The sequence below is a fragment of the Archocentrus centrarchus genome, chromosome 5 (genome assembly GCF_007364275.1).
Source record: "Archocentrus centrarchus isolate MPI-CPG fArcCen1 chromosome 5, fArcCen1, whole genome shotgun sequence".
NCBI lineage: Eukaryota > Metazoa > Chordata > Actinopteri > Cichliformes > Cichlidae > Archocentrus > Archocentrus centrarchus.
Window position 1 is genome coordinate 34874309 of NC_044350.1, and position 23031 is coordinate 34897339.

At 43.6% G+C, this 23031-nt stretch overlaps 3 protein-coding genes across 4 annotated transcripts in view; 2 read left to right on the forward strand and 1 right to left on the reverse strand.

Moving 5' to 3' along the window:
• Positions 1-2724: 2724 nt before the first annotated feature.
• Positions 2725-4619, forward strand: LOC115780877 (uncharacterized). The gene is made up of 3 exons (XM_030730299.1): positions 2725-2893; positions 3072-3172; positions 3296-4619. The coding sequence occupies exons 1-3, from the start codon at positions 2861-2863 to the stop codon at positions 4527-4529; spliced, it is 1368 nt and encodes a 455-aa protein (XP_030586159.1). The 5' UTR covers positions 2725-2860; the 3' UTR covers positions 4530-4619.
• Positions 4620-10919: 6300 nt separating this feature from the next.
• Positions 10920-16531, forward strand: LOC115779992 (uncharacterized protein K02A2.6-like). The gene is made up of 2 exons (XM_030728903.1): positions 10920-15070; positions 16433-16531. The coding sequence occupies exons 1-2, from the start codon at positions 11267-11269 to the stop codon at positions 16529-16531; spliced, it is 3903 nt and encodes a 1300-aa protein (XP_030584763.1). The 5' UTR covers positions 10920-11266.
• A 496-nt stretch (positions 16532-17027) lies between these two features.
• flnba (filamin B a) overlaps positions 17028-23031 on the reverse strand; it is a 62865-nt gene continuing 56861 nt past the window's right edge. For both annotated transcript variants that reach the window (XM_030729268.1, XM_030729267.1), the window contains 7 exons: positions 22638-22775; positions 22438-22553; positions 20354-20486; positions 20062-20238; positions 19703-19921; positions 19144-19353; positions 17028-18222 (listed from right to left, as the gene is read on the reverse strand). In XM_030729268.1, coding sequence (XP_030585128.1) covers positions 18035-18222; positions 19144-19353; positions 19703-19921; positions 20062-20238; positions 20354-20486; positions 22438-22553; positions 22638-22775 — 1181 coding nt within the window. In that variant the 3' untranslated portion in view covers positions 17028-18034. The remainder of the gene's footprint in view (positions 18223-19143; positions 19354-19702; positions 19922-20061; positions 20239-20353; positions 20487-22437; positions 22554-22637; positions 22776-23031) is intronic.

Below are 23031 nucleotides of genomic sequence, written 5' to 3' on the forward strand. Positions count from 1 at the left end.
TTCACAGCTCATTCATCCCAACAGCAGTTAGACTGTATAACACATCATAATGTCTTGAGTCACTTGGACACTTTACCTCCTCTGCCATCACTTTATCCATATAGTCAGATACATTTTATTTATTACACTCACCCATATAATGCCGGTAAGGTACACAGCATACACGGTATGTGTATGCTGTGTACCTTACCGGCTACAAATGTATATAATATTTTGATATCTGTATATAGTGTTTTGACGTGTGTGTATATGTGTGTATATGTACATGTGGGTATTGACACTGATATATATATTTATGTATATAGTGCTTATGTATATGTGTATAGATTTTTGCTATTTTATTTTATTCTATTCTATTTTAGTTTTTAGTTTAGTTATTTGTTCTTACTCATCCTTTTCATTTTTTCTCTGTATTGACCTGCTGTAATGCACAAATTTCCCCGTCGTGGGATCATTAAAGTTTTATCTTATCTTATCTTAACACAGGTTAGTAGCAAAAGTCTAACACAGAGATGCTTCATCAAACTTAATGATTCAAAGAAAACGGTTCACGTGTCGTATTATATGACAAACTGTAACTAACAACACTTACAGACGTATCTATTCCAAGGTTCATAGCGAGAGGAACCACCGTGCTGTACAATACTCTGTTAAAGGTTGAGAGAACTGAAGGCGTCTCAGACAGAAAAAGCTTATAATGTGCAGTACCCAAAACGAACACTAGGCGTCACCATAGCATCATGAAAATACGGAAGTAAACAAAATTGTAAAACTTAACATATTTTTTCTTAAACATAAAATGATTTACACAAGTCAGAACACCCATGATCCAATTACAACAACAACACAATGAATCAGACTATATGGTGTGGAGTAAGGTGTGGGGCCCTCTTTTTTCTGGCTGGCAATCCATACACACAAACATCAGAATATCAAACAAATATCTTTGACTTCCACTAATTTGTGCGACTTAAAAACCTCATGTCCCATCATCATAGCATTGAGACAGCACCTAAATCTTCTCAGAGGGGGCAGCGGTCTTCACCCCCGCAGCCATCACAGTGAAGAACATGTTGGGGAAGAAGGATCAGGCGTAAATGTATATATATATATATATATATATATATATATATATATATATATATATATATATATTATATATATATATATATATATATATATGTGTATATATATATATATGTGTATATATATATATATATATATATATATATATATACGTGTATATATATATATATATATATATATATATATATATACAATATGCTTTATGCTTTAAAAAGCAGCGAGGTAACAGTGCCTCACCCGTCACTTGTGTAAATGACATGAAATTATGGCCTGAAGTCAGCTACATCCACATTATCAGTTACCTTGTTTTTTTCCGAAGGTGTTGATGGCGGGGAATCACGTAATTATAAGAGCACCAGATTACCTTCAAAGCAATAAAATCAATAAAGTAATGCTTAACAAACAAGGCGAGGTTGTTTTCCTTAAAGCAGCTGTAGAGCCGAGCAAGAGCATCGGCCAAGCTAAGCGCTTAGCATGGGTGGAGCGGTGGAGACAGTCAGCTGTTCCTGAATCGCTGATTAGGGAAATCATGTAGTGATACTGCAGCTATTCTGTGGAAGGTAAATCAATGATCTGGATATCAGAGTGTTCAGATCACTGAAAAAGAAACACTGGACTGGCCGAAGGCTGTGATCGAGGAGACACGCAGCTGTCATCGTGCTAACTGCTACGTGTTTACATGAAGGCAGGCATTGTTTAAGCTTTGTGTAGGCTGTATGCTGTAGTGTCACACTATAAATAAAATAACATTAGCAAATAAGAGGCTGTACATTAAAGGAAAACTTAAAACATAAGGAAAAATACAGTAATAGGATGTGCAACTGGGTAGTATAATTAGGGGAAAAAGGAACACATTTACAGAATAAAATATTTTGAAAAAAAATGTACAGACTGATGTAGTGACAACCGACAACAGCACAAGTTGAACCCGAGCTCATGTTCCAACTAATAAAGCACAAAGTAACCGAATTTTGTCATTAACTCTGGCTGACTTTGGGTAACCGGAAGTATAAAACCGAACAGCGGAAGTAGCAGTCTGTCATGGCAGCCTACGTGTGCTCTTCCAGAAACCCGTGAATAAGCTGACAGCTACAGACGTGAGTTTGGCCGTGTGAATATACATAAGTGAATATACATAGTTAAACTCTTCCACATTGACTGACAGTGTGTTTGAGAAATCGCAGTAATATTAATAAGCGACTGTGTGCAGACTTTAAATCCGGACCGCTAACGTTAGCTAATCATCGTAAAACAACTACTTCACAGAGTCACAGTAAACAAACGCTAGGGTTAGCTCAGAGAGCCTACTGCGAGTCTGAAATAATATATCAGTGAGCGGTTTTCTCAGTTTTTCCATTAAAATAAACCAAAAAACATAAATGAATCGGTACTCGCGGTCTTCACGAAGCGCTTCCGGTGGGAGGGTCAAAGAAGATCCGGCCCTCCTATTGGACGCCAAAGGTTTGATTCTTGAAATTCACCCCCAGTGAAAGGGGGCGGGGGGCTGCGGCGCAGCGATTGGTCACAAGTTGGAAGCGATACCGCATGGACCCCGAGAGGCGCATGCGTAGAAAATATTTGACGTCACACGGAACAGAATGCCTTTATTGTCATTATACAGGATGTACAAAAGGCATTAAAAGCCTTTGATCTGCCTAACCCTTAAATAGAACCCAGAGCTCTCAGGTGCTTCAAAGATTTTTCGTGACAGAAAGAAACAAATAACCTCAAAAACGTATAAATTTACTACATTTCTGCAAAAGCTGGAAATATAATGGAAACCTTGGATTCATACAAACCAAAGGAGGTAAAACTAAAAGTTTTTTCATCACTGAATTGTTATTGAGAAATCACAAATATGTATATTATCGGATCTATTTGGATGCAGCCAGCTTTTTGATTTATTTTTTAAAATTTAACAGTGATTATTGCAGAACTTTCTGTTGATGTGTCATAAATACCTAAAAATCTATTTGTCTTTCTAGATGTCAGGAGAAAAGGCAGCACTGGATTGCTGGAATTTTCAGGTGGACCTGAAATACCTTGAGGAAATCCTGTACCCCTGTCTGAGTACTGTTCCATACGAGTAAGTCACAAGTTCAAAGTCATCAAGCAAACAAGCAGCAGATAATTATCACTAAATATACACATGCATACGCTGGTCAAAGGTTTGGTTTTGCTCAACCATATTTGTCTGTTTTTGTTTCAGAGAGTGGATGTCTTTCGATACCAATGGCAGTGGATCAGAACTTGTCGTTCTGCTGTTAAAAATGTGCAACGTACTTATAAAGACCGTTAGCAACTTGGTCCTGGAGATTGTAGGGCCTCTGGCTTTTACCTCGGGCAACGATCGATCATGTGGCGATAATGTAACTGTGCAGGGTGGGTGCAGTCATTTCAAAGTGATGGAGAAGAATATCGAGGCCTGCTTTGGAAGCAGCCTTAATCAGTATTTTGTTGAATCCCTGGACATAGCAGAGGGAAGCTGCGACACCTTGGATGAATTAGTGAGACTGTTTTCAGCAGAGGTTACTAAAAAAGTAAACTCAGCACTGGCTGAAGTCACAGGGTCAACTCTTTCCCTGAACACATGTGACTCGCTGAAAGCAGAATCTACTTTACAAATTGTGGGTACCATAGGAAAACTGTTTAAAGACGTGTTTAAAGTACGTGTTGAGTCATGTGACGAGCTGGTATGCCCGTGCTGTAACTCCCAGAAGTGTTGCTGTTTTGACTCTGAGGATGCTGAAAACGTTGAGGAGGACAGCACAGAAATCTCAGGAACAACTAACCGCAGATCAGAGATGTTAGAACTCCTGCATGATTTGAATCCTGAGAAAGAGCCACAGCTTTCTGATTGCTCAGAGTCAAATGATGTCATAAGTACCCACGCGATAGGTACTTTTTCATCATGTCCGCCACATCCTGAGCACCTAAGGAACAAGACCTATCTCACTGTGATTCTTGCAAAGTTAGTTGACCACATTGCTACTAAAACCAGAACATCCTTAGGAATTGTGGATCTCGATCAGTTAGTGTACAGTGTAACAGAGTTGGCTGAGGGCATGCTGGATTTTACTGCCCTACAAAGTATTGACAGCCTGCACATCTCCGTTTACAAAAGTCTGTGCCAGAAATTTAGATCCAAATACGCGCTGCAGGCTGCAATGGAATCAGATGATGAAGCATTTGATTTAGCTGTTTCAGTGACTTTAATATCACAGCTCGAAAAGTACAAGACCTCTAAGAAAAGATGGAACGCTTTCAATCCCGAGAACCTTTCTGTTGTGTTTGAGAGTCCGACACCAGAACCTCACACAGAAGAAAGGAGCAAACAAACAAAGCCCTCACCTCCAAAAAGATCACTGTGCAGAACCCTCAGGAAGAAGTTTTCACGTTGGGCTTCTAATGTTGTGAATTTTTTTAAGAGGTCTGGACAGTGAAATTCACAGACTTGACTTTACACTCACCCCCTGCCCCCCCCAACCAGTCACGGCAGATGACTGCCCCTCCCTGAGCCTGGTTCTGCCGGAGGTTTCTTCCTGTTAAAAGGGAGTTTTTCCTTCCCACTGTTGCCAAGTGCTTGCTCACAGGGGGTCGTTGTGACTGTTGGGGTTTTTTTCCAGTATGGAGTACCAGTCACTGGTACTCCATACAGAGTACCAGTGACTGGTACTGTATATATAGCATCAAACTGAATTATTTCTGGAGGAAGGCTGGGGGGTATTTTACTTCCTCAGCCTCTCTCTGGTGTGCAGTTTGCATGTTCTCTCATTGTTCCTGGATTTCTTCCATGAAACTCAAAAAAATGTCAAAAACAAATTGGAAAATAAAACTAATTGAAATTTAATTTAAATGTGCTTTTTCTTTTCTTTTACTATTTTATAATTGTTTAAGCTGCTGTATGTTTTACATAGTATCAGAATAGGCTTTGTCAAATTTGATTCATTTGCACCAACTCAGCTAAGACTCACGGTGCTCAGTTCCACCTGAACATGCTGAACAATTATTACTTGAACAATTATTCTCTTTTGTTTGTAATCAGATCAATACGGGGTTAACAATTCTAGCAGTTCTGTGCAAAAGTCTTTGACTGCCTCTCCCCCGTGCCACAGAGACACAGAACTTATAAACATACATAAATATACACATTACGATCATTACAGTATGAGGCTCTGATACATTATCTTGTGATCTGGTTTGCAGTGACTCTGATCAACCACTAGATGGAGACAAACATTGTGACCCACACAAAAAATTAAAGTTAAAAACCACAAAGATGCAACAGATAGCGTAAATAATCAGATATCATGAGGCTGAAATATGAGAAAATCCAAAATAAATTCAAACTTGTGCTCCCGGTTCTTGTTTGTTTAAGTCATTAAAGATGTCATGTCAATCATTCCACCGCAGAAGAACAGCTCAGACCAGCAGTCCAGAGGTGACATGATTCATTTTCTGATTATTTTTTTTCATCAATAATGTCCAAATTAATAATTTTAATGTGGATTTTTCATACTATCCCAGTTTTTGTGATAGTAAACATCTTTGAGTTTTGACTCAACAGAAGTGAAAACATGAATGGATTATCAAAGAAATAATTCACTGATGCAGTCTCACAGCATTTCTATGATGGAGTATGAATACATAACTATAACTAAAAACTGTTCCCTTAGAGGAAAATCATCTAGCTGATATTCCCATTATTCTGTCCTGGCAGTTGTGTCCAAACAAAGCACTGACAGATAGCTAACAAGAGTAAATGAGGAGCGGGGCTTTCCTTCATGAAAGTTTAATTGAACTGCCACTTCATCCACATATACTCAAATTGTAAAACTACAACAGACATAAAACACAACATATCAGAAAAGTCACACTTTCACATGTATTTACACATTTCTTATCAAAATAAGCACTATCACATTAAGCAGTTAACAAACACGGACATCGTTGCTAGGCAACAATGTATAACTCACCCTGTCCTCTCACCCTTTCTGTTCAGTCTGTACACCTCAGATTTCAGGTACAATTCAGACCATTGCCACCTACAGAAGTTCTCAGATGATACGGCCATCATCGGATCTGTATCAGATGGGAACGACCAGGAATACAGGGGGGTCATCAGTGACTTTGTCAGCTGGTGTGAGAACAACGCACTCCAAATCAACGCCAGCAAGGCGAAGGAGATGATCATAGACTTCAGGAGGAAGCCACCCCCTACAGCACTGGTGAACATCCAGGGAAAGGACATTGAGACAGTGGTCTCCTACAAGTACCTGGGTGTTCATCTCAATAACAAGTTGGACTGGACTACAAACACAGACGTCCTGTATAAGAAGGGCCAGAGTCGACTCCACCTGCTGAGGAGACTGAGGTCCTTTGGTGTCTGCAGGACTCTGTTAAAGACTTTTTATGACTCAGTGGTAGCATCCGCCCTTTTCTACGCAGTGGCCTGCTGGGGGGGTGGATGCACCGAAAGGGACAGGAGCAGGATCGACAAACTGGTGCGGAGGTCTAGCTCTGTGTTGGGATGTCCTCTAGAGTCTGTGATGGTGATGGGTGAGAGGAGGATGTTAGCAAAGCTGACATCCATCATGAACAACCCCCATCACCCTCTGCATGAGAGCGTGGGTGAGCTGAGCAGCTCCTTCAGTCAGAGACTGAAACATCCTCGCTGCAGGAAGGAGCGCTTTCACAGCTCATTCATCCCAACAGCAGTTAGACTGTATAACACATCATAATGTCTTGAGTCACTTGGACACTTTACCTCCTCTGCCATCACTTTATCCATATAGTCAGATACATTTTATTTATTACACTCACCCATATAATGCCGGTAAGGTACACAGCATACACGGTATGTGTATGCTGTGTACCTTACCGGCTACAAATGTATATAATATTTTGATATCTGTATATAGTGTTTTGACGTGTGTGTATATGTGTGTATATGTACATGTGGGCATTGACACTGATATATATATTTATGTATATAGTGCTTATGTATATGTGTATAGATTTTTGCTATTTTATTTTATTCTATTCTATTTTAGTTTTTAGTTTAGTTATTTGTTCTTACTCATCCTTTTCATTTTTTCTCTGTATTGACCTGCTGTAATGCACAAATTTCCCCGTCGTGGGATCATTAAAGTTTTATCTTATCTTATCTTAACACAGGTTAGTAGCAAAAGTCTAACACAGAGATGCTTCATCAAACTTAATGATTCAAAGAAAACGGTTCACGTGTCGTATTATATGACAAACTGTAACTAACAACACTTACAGACGTATCTATTCCAAGGTTCATAGCGAGAGAAACCACCGTGCTGTACAATACTCTGTTAAAGGTTGAGAGAACTGAAGGCGTCTCAGACAGAAAAAGCTTATAATGTGCAGTACCCAAAACGAACACTAGGCGTCACCATAGCATCATGAAAATACGGAAGTAAACAAAATTGTAAAACTTAACATATTTTTTCTTAAACATAAAATGATTTACACAAGTCAGAACACCCATGATCCAATTACAACAACAACACAATGAATCAGACTATATGGTGTGGAGTAAGGTGTGGGGCCTCTTTTTTCTGGCTGGCAATCCATACACACAAACATCAGAATATCAAACAAATATCTTTGACTTCCACTAATTTGTGCGACTTAAAAACCTCATGTCCCATCATCATAGCATTGAGACAGCACCTAAATCTTCTCAGAGGGGGCAGCGGTCTTCACCCCCGCAGCCATCACAGTGAAGAACATGTTGGGGAAGAAGGATCAGGCGTAAATGTATATATATATATATATATATATATATATATATATATATATATATATATATATATATATATATATATGTGTGTGTGTGTGTGTGTGTGTGCAAAACCATCACATTCAGGCAATCATTAAATGGCTTTTGTGGGATGTATCCAAACTGCAGGAGAGAGTAAAGTCTTCCTGCTGGACATTTCTGGACTCTGCTGTCCTGCATTTGTTCCCTTCCTCCTGCAAATATTCCTAAAATGACTATGTTGGGAATATCTGCTCCCTTTGACATCATACAGAGTATAGAGTAAAAAACTGTCTGAAACAGAGATTTTTTTTAGAGCAGACTGAAACATGAGCTTTCACATATTCCGATCTCATATTTGAACCTTTGACCATGTCTAATAGGAACATCCACTATTGGAAAAGTGTGTAGAATGTACAGTGAACTAACTGTGTTGTAAATACAACTGTTAACATCGACCTCCACCTGGATGGATCTAAAAAGAATCATTTTTTTATTGATTAGTAAGAGGTGCTTTTGTTTGTCAGCACTAAGCCAGGCTGCCATGCTCATTTTTTTTCTCCTGGCATGCCTAGGATGGAAAACACCAATAAACAAAAATGGCCACAGAATGACACGCAAACAAAAATGTGACTAAGAAACATAAAAACAAGATGGGGAAAAGAAACTGGGCTGAGGGTCAACATTTTGAGGAGTTTGTTGGTAATAATTCATAAATCCCTTTTTGCTCACAGCTGTTACAGCGAAAGTCTGACAAACATTAATTTAAGAGGCAAAGTTAGTTAAGAGTAATATTAACTGAGGCCCTACTTGTGTTTGGACATGAATGTTAGCATTTCACTAATTCATGTACTTTGTAATTTGCATTTGTGTGTTAACATTAACTATAATGTTTGGCAGTGACAGAGAAGAATATGAAAAGTAAGGGTCGGTCTCAGGCAGGAATTCAGCAGTTTTTGAGCAGAGTGAGTCTGCAGCTGAAGATGAGCAGCGTGAGAGGAGGGAGAGAGCAGCAGGACACAGAGGCTGGTCAGGAGCAGGGCACCTCCAGTCCCTCTTCATCAGGTCAGAAATCATTTAGGGAGAGCAACAACAGTTAATGCTGTAATCAGGGGCGGAGCTTCTGGAGGGGCGGCACGCCCCCGGCCCGGGGCTAGCGGGGGCCCGGATGGGAGAGAGGAGAGGAGAATAAGGTTTACACGAGACCGTTTTCATTTTGAAACGGCGTCGTTTTGATGCGTTTCTGCCTTCCGTTTACACGACAACGGAGTGAAATGATGTGTTTCGGAAACGGGGTCCAGAGTGGAGCGTTTCAGAAACGCACCGGCTTGCATTCTCATGTAAACACTTGAAACCGGGGTGATTTGAAAACGCTCGACTCGCACATGCGCACTATGGTTGCGACGGCCACAGTTTTTCGCGCACGCGCAAATTGATAAACAGCACTCGCGGATTCACGAGTGCTTCTTATGCTTTTCTTGTGTTTTAACCGTTTTGTAATTCAGCGTTGTGTGCAGCAGCGATCCAACCTCATCGTCAGTCCACACAAAACCTCTCACACTGGCCGTTTTGTAAGTAATGAACAATTTGCCGCGCTTCCTACTGTGTCCCTCCACGCATGCGCGTCTTGCATAAACAAACTTTGCAAAGAGAAAACCAACGCCAACTTGTGGCCTCATCATTGACTCATCTCAGGACTTAATAAAATAATCAAATACTCCCTCAAAATGCATTTTATGGAAATTATTTTAGTTGTTTTTGTTTTTGAATTCAATATTTTATGATTAGAGTGCAAAATCACAACAGTCTATTTTAATGCTCTAATACCGTAAAAAACAGGAACCAGTGACTAACGTACATATGCAACACTTTTTTCATATTTGACAACATGAAAAAAAATGAAAATATTTATTTTTGATGATTGTTGTTTTATCAGCTGATAACTGATCATTGTGTCATTGGCAACGGAAAATGAGTTAGTGCACAGGTCTTGGCCTGCGCAGCAGCTGTTTCAGTGCATTGTGAGATTTGTAGTTTATGGTGGGAGAGCAATTTACCTGCTGGCCATCAATAATGGCGATATGAAATCATCTTGCGGACTGTATAAAATTATATCGCAACCCGGATGTATCCCGGGTCAGCAGAAGAAAATGGACGGACGGACAGATGGGCGGATGAGTTATGCCATTCATAAATGATAATTCTTTGAGAGTGAGATTAAAATCATACTTCAGACAAAAATTTGTGTGTGTGTGTTGAACCAGTCCAAATATTTCTAACCCATCCACCTTGTGCCAGATAAACCCAGATAAAGGTCAGACACTGATGTTGGAGAGAAGGCCTGGCTCACAGTCTCTGCTCTAATCCATCCCAAAGGTGTTCTATCAGGCTGAGGTCAGGACTCTGTGCAGGCCAGTCAAGTTCTTCCACACCAAACTGGCTCATCCATGTCTTTATGGAGCTGCTTTGTGCACTGGTGTGCAGTCATGTTGGAACAGGAAGGGGCCATCCCCAAACTGTTCCCACAGAGTTGGAGCATCAAATTGTCCCAAATGTCTTGGTATGCTGAAGCATTAAGAGTTCCTTTCACTTGCTGGAAGACCTGCAGTTTCTCCTGTAATGGTTTCAGGGATTTCTGGAGCTCTTCCTTGTGGTCCTGTGAAGCCTCATCGATGGGTCTGAACCTGTGGTCGATGTGTGCTTTTGACAGTTTGTAGTTAAACCAGACAAAAATGCATTTTACTGTTAACCAACAAGTGAGGGAAACATCCGAATGGTTCATATGTCACTTTATCTCATAAAGTCTGAGTGCCTTTAGTGCAGGGCAAAGGTACAGTCAGAGCCTGCTCACTCAGCACGACTGAATGTGGGAATCATCTCAAACTTTCACTGCCTGTCAAAGAAAATGTTTTTAAAACTTGTTTTATGGTCCCATTACTTCAGCTATTATTATTAAAACTATCAAAGTTTCTATGTAAAATAGCAGATGACCAAACACCCCATCAGACCTGTAACAGGGCATACAGGGGTTCTGATAGCAACAGTAGCATAATAAACAAATGAGTGAACCAGCAAGAAGTTGTCCTCCATGCTCTGTGTGTCGAGTAATAATGTTTACTTAGTGACACTATAAGGGAGCAACATAACATAAATTGGCGACGAGTCGTGTATTTCGGAATACTTTTCATCGACTGGCTGTGAAAGTTAAGTCAGCTTTGTGCAAGTTTTTGGACCGAAATGAACACCCGCGTTTTTGGATAGCTAATGTGCTGATCAACTATGAGCCAACCATCATCGGAGGGCCCGAGTGCAGCTAGTGTTACATCTGCGGATACAAGGACATCGAGTGCTTAGAGTTCATCTACAGTGCACGTAATCCCAGAAAGACGTATGATGGCTGGAATATATGGACATATGGACATTTTCGATGAGTCTGGTGAGCAATGGGCAACGTATATTGAACGTTTTGAGCATTACGTGGTGGCTAATGACATTCATGAGGCTAAGAAAGTTTCAGTACTGTTCAGTGTGATGGGACCTAAAACGTATGGACTGCTTCGTAGCTTAGTAGCTCCCGTGGCACCTGGCACAATGACTTACAAACAGGCTGTGACTGTGCTTAAAGATCACTTCACACCGAAACCGCTCGTTATAGCCGAGAGGTTCAGGTTCCACAAGCGAAATCAGGGGGAAGGAGAAACGGTAGCACAGTATGTAGCAGTGCTCAAGAAGCTATCGGAACACTGTGAGTTCGGGGCTTGCCTAGAGGACGCTCTGAGGGACAGATTTGTTTGCGGATTGAAATGCGAAGCTGTGCAGAAACGCCTTCTGACTGAGGAAAACCTCACGTTCAAGAAAGCAGTTGAACATGCAGTGTCAGCAGAGACAGCAGCACGCGACGTACAGCAGTTAAGTAATTCCCTGAAAGTAAACGCAGTGTTTTCGCAAGGTGAAAAATGCCGCCGCTGTGGGAAGGGAAATCATAGTGATGATGACTGCTGGTACAAAGACCGCGAATGTCACCAGTGCGGGAGGAAGGGCCACACGAAACGAATGTGCAGGAGTAAATCAAAAAGCAGTCATGAAAGAGAACATAAACACAAAGATATTAAGCCTGAACAGAAAAGCCATGCACACAAACGCAGCGTGAAAGATAGAAAGAAAAAGATCCATCACGTCGAGGCGAATGAAAGTGAAAGTGAAGGAATGAAATCGGATAGTGACAGTGACTTGGGACTGCATGCAGTGTCTCAGAAAGGGAAATATTCACGCATATCAGTAGTGCCAACAGTTAACGGAAAGAAAATGGAGATGGAATTGGATACAGGGGCTGCAGTGTCATTGATTCCTTGGGAACTGTACAAACGAAAGCTGCATAAGTTTCCTCTGCAACCCACTGATATCATACTAAAGACATACACAGGAGAGCCTTTGGCACCAGAAGGAGTTGTTAAAGTGCAAGTGGCATTGAACAAGCAACATGCTGTCTTGCCACTGTATGTGGTGAAGGCGGATGCTCCACCATTATTTGGCAGGGAGTGGCTGAGAGCCATTCAACTAAATTGGAGAGACTTAAAGACTGTACATGCAATTGAGTACAGACAGACAGACAGCTTAGAGACAGTGTTAAAGAGACACTCCGCTGTTTTCTCCGATAAGTTAGGCACCATGAGAGGAGTGAAAGCCAGGCTCACTCTAAGACCAAACAGTGTACCCAAATTCTGCCCACCACGCAATGTGCCATATGCTCTTCGACCGCGAGTGGAAGCTGAGCTGACACGCCTCACTGAGCTTGGCGTCATCTCACCTGTGGCGCATAGTGACTGGGCTACGCCAGTGGTGCCCGTGAACAAGAAGGACGGCGCCGTGAGACTCTGCGGGGACTTCAAAGTCACCATCAACCCAGCTCTCTGCATCGACAAGTACCCAATTCCACGTATTGAGGACTTGTTTGCTTCTCTCGCTGGAGGTCAACGCTTCAGTAAACTGGATCTATCTAATGCATATCTACAGATGGAAGTAGAAGAGAGCTCCAAGAAGTTGCTGACCATCTCAACACAGAAAGGACTGTTCTGCTTCAACCGCTTGCCGTTTGGTGTAGCGTCATCGCCCGCCTTGTTCCAGAAGGCAATGGACCAGGTGCTCCTCGGACTGCCACACACTCACTGCTACCTGGACGACATACTGGTCAGTGGTCCTGACAAGCAGACACACCTGAAAACTCTGGATGCAGTACTCAGCAGGCTAGAGGAATACGGCCTGCACCTCAAGCAAGAGAAATGTCTCTTCTTCCAGGAATCCGTGGAATACCTGGGCCACATCATCGATGCTGCTGGGCTCCACAAGTCACCGGAGAAGGTACGTGCCATCGTGGAAGCACCAGCACCAGGCGATGTAAGTAAACTTCGATCTTTCCTAGGAATGCTAAACTATTATGGACGCTTTATCCCTGATCTGGCCACTGTGCTAAAGCCGTTGAATGAACTGCTGAACAAAGAAAAGAAATGGCAGTGGACGTCAGCCTGTGCACCAGCGTTCCAGAAAGCCAAAGCACTCCTGGTATCACAAGAGGTGCTCACACACTACAACCCTGAGTTGCCGCTCCGTCTCGCTTGCGATGCTTCACCCTATGGGGTCGGAGCTGTTCTCTCGCATGTCATGCTGGATGGCGATGAAAAACCCATCGCCTATGCATCCAGAACTCTCAGCAAAGCAGAACAAAACTACGCTCAGATTGAGAGGGAGGCGTTAGCGATAGTCTTTGGAGTACGCAAGTTCCACCAGTACCTGTATGGCAATACATTCACGCTACTCACTGACCATCGCCCGCTTACAACCATCTTCAGTCCAGTGAAAAGCACACCATCTATGGCTGCAGCTCGCATGCAACGCTGGGCGCTCATGCTTTCCGCTCACAATTACACCATTGAGTACCGCAAGGGGGCCCTACATGCCAACGCTGATGGACTGTCAAGGTTACCGCTCCCTCATGCCCCCAGTGAGAAACAAGGTGCAGTGGAGGTGTTCTACACGTCACAGTTGGACACATTGCCAGTCAGCAACGCCGAGATCAAGCGTCACACCATGTCGGATTCCACCCTGTCCCGTGTCATGGAAATGGTCACAACTGGTCGTTTTCCAGCTGCAAAGGACGCAGGTGAGCTGTCTCCCTATCTCCAGCGCCGCCATGATCTCACTGTGCAGCACGGATGCCTTATGTGGGGGTTGAGAGTGATTGTGCCACCCAAACTGCGCCCCCGGGTGCTGACAGAGCTACACTCAGCACACCCAGGTGTAGTAAGGATGAAGAGCTTAGCTCGTAGCTACGTTTGGTGGCCCAGCATCGACTCCCAGATCGAGCACCAAGCAAAATCATGCCACTCATGTCAACGAGTGCAGAAAGACCCTGGCCTAGCACCCTTACACCCGTGGATGTGGCCATCCAGTCCTTGGGAACGGATTCATGTGGACTTTGCAGGTCCATTTGAAGGGCACATGTACCTGGTCATAGTGGACGCACACTCCAAATGGCCCGAGGTGCACATCATGGATAGCACCACATCCAGCAAAACCATCCAAGTGCTTAGGGGACTTTTTAGTCGCTATGGCATTCCACACAGTCTTGTAAGCGACAACGGCCCTCAGTTCTGCTCTGAAGAATTCAGCATGTTTCTGAAAGCCAATGGAGTCAAACACATTCGCTCAGCACCATACCACCCTGCCTCCAATGGCTTGGCAGAGCGATTTGTGCAAACCTTCAAGCACGCTCTGAAATCTTCCAGAGGAACTACACCAGTGCAGCAGCGTCTGGATACGTTCCTCCTGACCTACCGTAACACCCCCCATGCAACAACCAAGGAAAGCCCTGCAATGCTGTTCATCAGACGCAAGCTGCGTTCTCGACTGGATTTCCTGAAACCAAGTATGGCTGGAGCAGTGCACCAGTCACAAGAGGCTCAACAGCAACGACGCCAGCTACACTCTAAACAGAGACAGTTTGAACTTGGTGAGCCAGTGCTCGTGCGTGATTATAGGAGGGGGGAGGATAAGTGGACGCAAGCTGTGGTGATCGAGAAGACCGGACCAGTGTCCTACAAGGTACATGTGGGAACACAAGGGGTCTGGAAGCGTCATGTGGACCAGATGCTGACTCGGCCCGAGTCAGACCCACCAGAGACTGCAGGGAGTTTTCCTGTGAGTTGTCCGCTGTCACTTCCTCAGACAACCACACCTGACCCAAATACACCTCAACAGAAGGAGGATACTGATACAGTGCCACACACACCACATGCACCACCAAAAACACCCAAAACACTCAAGACACCACAGTCCACAGAAATGACACACACAGAACATTCAGAGACAACAGGGACTGTACGACGATATCCTGTGAGGATCACACGTCCGCCGGTACGTTACAGGGATCAGTAAACTTAACAACCACAAAAAAAAAAAGAGTTGAACAATGTTGACATTCCAAGATGTTGTAAAAAAAAAAAAGAAAAAAAAAAGTTGAACAATGTTTAAGAATGTTTGCTTTTGTAGAATGTTGTTAAATGGTTTTGAGTTTTGATATTTGGAGTGATTATAAGCCGTGACATAACTCTCCTATTTTCTGGTAATGTTGTGGAGAAGTAAAGAAAGAAATAATCTCATGTAGTTTAAAAGGGGATATAATGTCTTACGTTTGTTTCCGAAGAAATGTTTTTGTTACTGACAACAAATCTTAGTGGGGAGGAGATATGTGATGTATGAACCTAGAGATGTCCTACCAATACTTACCACAGGGGGGCAGACCGCCACTAGGGCATACAGGGGTTCTGATAGCAACAGTAGCATAATAAACAAATGAGTGAACCAGCAAGAAGTTGTCCTCCATGCTCTGTGTGTCGAGTAATAATGTTTACTTAGTGACACTATAAGGGAGCAACATAACAATGGCCAAATTTCCCCTCTGTGGGACAAAAAAGGCTGTTTCTTCTTCTTCTTCTTCTTCTTCTTTTTAATCACTCCCAGTATTCCTGAGTATGACAGGAAAATAATGAGATGTTCATTCATTGTTCTCAAAACCAAATGTTAGGCTTTCAGATGCACTGCTGGGTACAATCATTATGCAGCAGCTTTAGCTCTGGGTGGGATTAAATGTTTAAAGAACAGTGAATTTGTAATATATTTGTCAAAAATGCTAAAAAAAATATATATATTTTTTTTCCCAGGTAGTTTGTTGTGATGGATTTTGTGAATTTAAACACCTGCTGTCAAGGAGAGAGATCCCATTTCTAAAAACATTTGGGATGATGAGATGGTGAATGATGGGTTGTGTTTTGCTATAATGAATATATTAGGGGTGGTACTGATGTGATTACAATTCAAAATCAAATTTAAGACAAACTGATTTTTCTCTTGTGAACTCTGACCTTTGGTCTTCTTTTGGCTCAACCTGAGCGGTCCCGCTGATGCATCACTTCCAGCTCAGCCTCCGGTCTCTGTGCCTGCGTCTCCATCACAGCAGGTCTCACTGCCATCCTGGAAACTTCCCTTTCACTCTCGTCACAGGTCACGCCCGACCGCTCCACCCTGTACATTTGGTTGGTTGATGCCAGGTATTTAAACTCACCCGTCTCCTCCTCATGGATTCTGTCCTGTTTCTACTGATCTTCATTTCTCTTCCCACCACCTGCTCCATGCAGATCACCTGCAAACATCACAGTCCTGCCTGACTTCATCCATCAGCCGGTCCATCACCACTGCAAACATGAAGGGGCTCAGCGCTGGTCCCTGATGAAATACCACCCCCACCCTAAACTCACACACGTATCCACCCACAGTCGATCCACGGTGGTGTACTGTGGGTCTGTGACATTTAGGAAGCTGAAGAGAAGCCTTAAAATAACCCGACCGGGCTCCCAAATTAAAGCAGCTTCCTGCATGCATTCTGTGAACGGCCAATAAAATAGAAGCAGACAGATCCATCCATCCATCTATCCATCCATCCGCTTCTGCTCAGCCTGTTCAGGGTTGCGGGGGGGCTGGAGCCTATCCCAGCTGTCATAGGGCGAGAGGCAGGGTACACCCTGAACAGGTTGCCAGCCTGTCGCAGGGCCAGAAGCAGGCAGATAAACGACTAAATGAGAGCAACTTGAGCATCTTAACTGTAGTTTATTTTAATTATCAAATGTACATCATATCTCAGGGTTCAGTTTTCACATTAAAACACCAATTCCCCAAATACAAAAAGAGAAGCTTCCCCCACCCCCACCCCCACATACAAAAACATCCGTTCAGTATCAAAAGTAGCAGTGAAAAGGCAACGACAGATTTACACAAACTGACCTCTGACCTCCGAGTCAGATCTGCTCACAGGAGGAAATCTAAGCACAGTAAGTAGTCTAACAGGAAACAGTGTGACAACACTCACTGATTCTTTATGGCAACTTTTAATACACATGGGAGCCAAAATTCAAAGAGTAAGAAACAATCATCAGTAGTTAGGGTACGGTTCCAGTTCCTGTTGCAGTGGATTCATGGATTATACTGACAAACTCCAGCTTTCCTTTTTTTTTTGAGATGTTTCAGTCACTGTCCAATCACAGGGCTTCAGTAATTTTCGGCACAGGTTTGGTGATAACTGGCCGGTTTCCAGATAAACCATTAACCCTCCCAGAGCTCCACGCCAAGGCTCCGCTTTGAATTATGTGAAATTCCAGTTATTTATTTTAACATGGATTTTAAAAGCTCTGGATCTGATGTGTAGGTGCACAAATGCCCCATGTAAAACCAGCAAACTTCACCAATCCAGTATAAAAGCTCCAGTGCAAAATGAGCCAACTGAAGGCAGCGTTAGTCAGATTATAGATCTCACCTCTACTTTAGTTACAGCTCCATCTTTAAGCTCCATTAGATCAGACCACTGCAGGAAAAGCATCTCGGAGGTCAAAGTATTCCAACATTTTTAACATTCTGACATTTTTCGTTATTGAGGGAAGTTTGAGAAACATTTCAAAATAAATGAGCCGCTTCAGGCAGAAGTTGCTCAAAAATCATCTGATTTAAACTGAAAAGGTTAGAAAGCTTTGCTGAGCAGCTAATGTGTCCACTTTTAACTCCAACGGGGATGCAAGAGGGAGGAGGAGGAGTGACCGAAGGCTTCTTGGCTCTTCAGGGGACGGTGACCTGGAAGGGGGAGCCCGGGATGTGGTCCTCACCCCACTTGACCACCAGGATGTAGTCGCCCCGTTCCTTCAGCACGTAGCTGACGTTGTACTGCAGGTTCCCCACGTGTTTGACCAGCACCTCCTCACAGGGCACCTGCGGGCCGTGCACGCCCACCAGAAGCATGTTCTTACCTGGAGGGGCAGAACAGAAGTTTTAAGGTGGAAAACTCAAACATCTGCTTTTTTAATATTACATTTTATCTGACAGAGTGAAACTGAGGTGGTTCAACCATCTGATTAGGACACCACCTGGGAGAAATGTTCCAGGCATGTCATCTGGGGAGGAGGCCCCGGGCAGACCCAGGACATGCTGGAGGTTATTTTTCTCAGCTGGCCTGGGAACACCTCAGTGTCCCCTGGATAAGCTGGTGGAGGTGGCGGCTGGGGAGCGGGAGGTCTGGGCTTCTCTGCTTAGGCTGCTGCCCCCGCGACCCGGGCCCGGATAAGCAGGAAGAAAATGGATGGATTGGAAAGTATGATTCCTATGAATATCAATAATTATTAAATTATAGTATGAATTAAAATGGCTGCAGCTCTGGTTTGCTTTTAGCCATCCTTTGACCTTTACTGTGGAAAATATCTGATTGAATTTAATTGAAGTGTATTTCTTAGATGAGAGGCCTTTATGGATAATAATGACTGTTTACATCTGAAGATGAATCATAGATCTGAATTTGGCCAAACAAATGACAGTCATGCTTATGGTCGTGGTTACACACTAGGCCAAACCACAGCATTAAAAATAAAACAACTTTAATTTGTATAATTTCATTTTTAAATCTTACTTTTCCTCTTTGGGAGCTGTGACCTCTGCAGTACTGAAATCCTTCCTGTCTATGATACATCAGGCTTTACGTTTGCTCGTACTGCAGAAAGCTGCTGCTCAGCCTTCCAGGGTGAAAATTTTGCAGGCTGGTCATGTTGCTGCTCGGAGGGCGGTATCGACCCACAAAGCTCCGCAGTGTTGTACCATTTTGCAGAGAGGACCAGAGCGGCACGATTAAATGGAGTTATTTGCTACCTGCCCGATGAGCCGTCACTTGAACTCCTTACCCGCTTTGCTGCAGTCCACGGTGAAGCTGCTCCTCTGGCCCACGAAGGCCTTGCTCAGGCCGGCTCCTCGGCTCAGCACCTTGCTGGCGTCAGAGTCGCCCGGCCTGGGCATGGCGCTCTGCGCGAAGCCGCTGCTGGTCGCCCGAATCGCCGGATCCAGCGTCAGGGTCGACGTCTCGCTGGCGTTTGTTACATTTACGAGGCGAGAACCTGAGAGGCAGAGAGAAGCTCCTGATAACAACGGGTGACAAAATGAGCTTTCAGCAGCATTTAATGAGTTACTGATTACTGTCCCTCTGCCAAAGAGCTTCGGATCGGTGCAGACTGTAGGCTTTTATTATTTATTTGGGCTTGGATGAATTTAATGATGCAGATCTGGATCCTGGAACTTTTGTAAGTATTCCTGACCACTGAGACTGGACAAACTTGGACATTTCCCATCAGATCCTGAGATCCTTCTGGATGCAGGACTGTCAGACTATGCTCGTGTGTCTTTAATCCGGGCTCTCCTCCATTAGGGTTAAACTGGTTTACGACAGAGTGACGGGCAGCATTTTACCTGTGACTTTGGCCTTGAAGGGACTCCCGGTGATGTGGTTCGGGCCTCCGTATTTGATGCTGATCAGGTAATTTCCAGGTGCCATGGGAGTGTACTGCACCTTGTAGCCTTCAGGAACCTCCTGGCAGTCCATCTTCACCTTGGACGGCCCCTCGATGGTCACAGCCAAGGACCCGTGGCCCGCCTTAGTGTTGTTAATGATGAACTCTGACTGAGTACCTGTGAGATTTAAAGTGTTTTACAGCTTAGAGCTGGTGAACTGCAGAGCCACGGGGATGGACCGAGCATGCTCAGCTTCCTGCTGACACCAGTTACCAAGTGAAACATTAAAGGCTGAAGCAGGTCAGACAGGAACTCACCTGTTGTGCCTCTCTCCAGTCCTGCTCCATATGCTGAAACCAGACCAGGTTCTCCGGTCTGTCCTGGTTCTCCCACTCGGACCTGGAAAGGACTTCCCGGGATGTGAGAGCCGTTGAATTTGACGTCGATGGTGTGGACACCGTTCTCCCTGGGGATAAACCGGATAGCGTACTTGTCTAGAAGACAGCACAGACGGCTTTGTTAGCGGCACAGACGTCACAGGATGTGGCTTTGTTTTGTTTAAGTTTCCATAGATTGTCTGGAAAACCGAACTCAAACCCACACACAGACCTTTTTCCAGCTCTGTGACGACACACTTATCCAGAGCTCCAGAGGGGCTGTGGACTTTGGCATCCATCTTGCCTTTGGCTCCATTTAGACGCACTGCAAAGGATGCTGGGTGATTCACCTTCAGCCCAGACTCCTGTCAGTGTGCAGGTTGGACAGTTTAACAGCAGAGGAAACACACACACACACACACACACACACTCACATTTTTAGATCAGAGACAAAAATATCTTCTCATTTCATGCTTTGTATTATCCTGTACCCTCCTCTTACCTGAGCTCCACCTGGTGCAGCTCCAGACAGACAGACTCAGGTTAGTCACACAGACCGTACAGTCATCCTAATGGTGTTCGGACCGTCTCACAGGAAGTAGGTTAAAGAGTGCAATATTTGCAGTTTTTTTTTTTTTATTAAAATCTTTTAACAGATACATTAAATCTCATTCTTAAAGAATTATTATCCACATACAGTATGCACCAAGTTGGATTTTAACTAAATAAAAATTAAGCTGATGGCGCTCTCTGGTGGACAAACAATGTAATAACTCACTGCATAAATGAAGCCAGTCATTTGGCATTTCTGACTTGAGCAGATACACAAAGATGCTGCGGACACGAGTTTAAAAATCAGGATTATTTTGTAAATACTGTCACTGGTATCATTTAATATCCGTTTAATATCCGGTGGACAAGCACAGACACGTGTCAGTTAACGAGTTGGTGATTTAAAAGGTCTCAAACTTTTAAATAAAACTGGCTAACAATATTTCTACAGATATCCACACAAATCTACAGTATTTAAATATATGCTGCTGTAGTTTTTAATAGTCTGAATTAAATGGCTCATAAAGGTACTTTATGGCCAAACTGTTTTTGTATTGATGTGATGGAGCTGATCTACTTTTTGCTTAAAGCACTTCATTTCGCTGCAAGCGTCATATTCAACACTGATGTATTATTACATATTATACTCATAAGAACTACGATGTTTATCTGCTGACTGCACTATAAGAGATTTACAGCTACAGTCTGCAAGGAAGTCTGTCTGCTGCAGCTGGGACACCCGGGAGCTGATGGAGCTGATGGAGCTGTTAAAAGCCTTTAAATGAAGCACAAGAGAAACACCAACAATTCCACACCAGACAAAACGAGGGCTGACCAGAGCCAGGCAAAGCTGTCAGGACGACTTCCTGTCCACAGGTATCCACAGGTGCATTACTGCGCTTACAGTAAACGTCTCACAAACTGATGAAGTCTCCTGGGTGGTTACAGGTTCCTCAGGTATGTTTATATAACTCAAATAAAAAGGTCTTCAGTTTTAGTCATTGGGGTGAAATCTGAACCCAACAAGCATCAGGAAGCTTTGCTGTATGACTGCCAATCAAATGCTTCAAATTCAAGAGTCTGAACTTCTATTATCCACGTGACAAATTCACACCTGTATTATTATAACAATAAAAACACATAATTCAGATTTATTAATTCTGGTTAAACTAACTTAAACTGAATCTTTGGCTTCATCCTTCATAAAGATTCAGAGACTGATTTTTAGAGTCGATGCTGAAACGTCCAAACGAGGATGAAACATGTCGGTTTTTGACTTTGGTGCACGTTTTCTAGTCCAGGAGTAACCTTATCGTGCATTTGCCTGGCTGTGGTCATATCCATGAGACCAGCTGCATAAAGATCAGTTTAGTTTAAGCTGCAGAGGATCAGCTCATTTGGGCTGTTGGAGATGTTCAACATGAAGCTTGGAATCAGCTGTTCCCTTCAGTCTGGGGACAAAGTGATGAAAACGTAACGAACTGCGCTGAGCTCAGCGATTTACACTCAACTGCTGACTTTAGAAGCACAACAGGGGGGGGGCAACACTTCCAGGCTGGGGTTTTATAGCTGATTAATATGCAGCACCTTGTTGCTATAGAGACTGCTACTTTAAACAAGGTAACCCAAGACTTTAAAAAGGTTAATTAACAGCCCAGACCAGTCAAACTTTGCTAATGAAGTCACATTTTTATGCAGCTGTGCCTCACAGCCCTTTAGCAAAGCAGAGCAGGCTGGGTGTGGAGGTGTCTCCTCATGCCTCACCTGAAGGCCGGCAACAGAGAGGCGACGGGCGTCGTTCACTGGAGCGACAACAGGAACCAGGTAGGGGCTGTCAGGTATGTGCTGGTCGTTAAACTTCACCGAAACCTCGTAATCACCTGGAGAGGAGGCGGGAAGAAGGTAACTCAGTAACGCATCAGCAAAAACAGTCAACAGGTAAACCGAGAGTGTGAGGACTCTACCAGGCTCCTGAGCGACGTAGGAGATGCCGCAGGATCCGTCTTTGCGGTCGTCGAAGGAGATCTCCGCCCTGCTGGGTCCCTCCACGGCCACCGACAGACCGCCAGCTCCCGCCTCCCTCGTCCAGATGGTGAACTCAGCTGGTGAAAGAAACCAGGTCAGAGGCACAGATGCTTCTCTGTCCCATCACTCCACCTTTTTTGGCACAGCAGCTGAGAAATTAAGCCAATCTGATAGTGGCAAAACCTGCAGGTCGTCTAATGGGCCACTTGAGGCAGAGTGATTCCTGACAGACCCCCACGTTAAAAATGGCAGCTTTACAGCAGTAAGTATATTTACAGCCTGGTCCAAACAGTCTTTGTTTCTATGGATATTTTGCTTCTTGCTCTGCAGAGG

Bases quoted from the DNA above. Each gene is read 5' to 3' on its own strand.
- LOC115779992 (XM_030728903.1), top strand. From the start codon at position 11,267: ATGATGGCTGGAATATATGGACATATGGACATTTTCGATGAGTCTGGT. The intron at 15,071-16,432 runs GTGAGTTGTCCG...CTCTCGTCACAG, and splicing joins AGACTGCAGGGAGTTTTCCT to GTCACGCCCGACCGCTCCAC.
- LOC115780877 (XM_030730299.1), top strand. From the start codon at position 2,861: ATGGAAACCTTGGATTCATACAAACCAAAGGAG. The intron at 2,894-3,071 runs GTAAAACTAAAA...TTGTCTTTCTAG, and splicing joins ATTCATACAAACCAAAGGAG to ATGTCAGGAGAAAAGGCAGC. The intron at 3,173-3,295 runs GTAAGTCACAAG...TTTTTGTTTCAG, and splicing joins CTGAGTACTGTTCCATACGA to AGAGTGGATGTCTTTCGATA.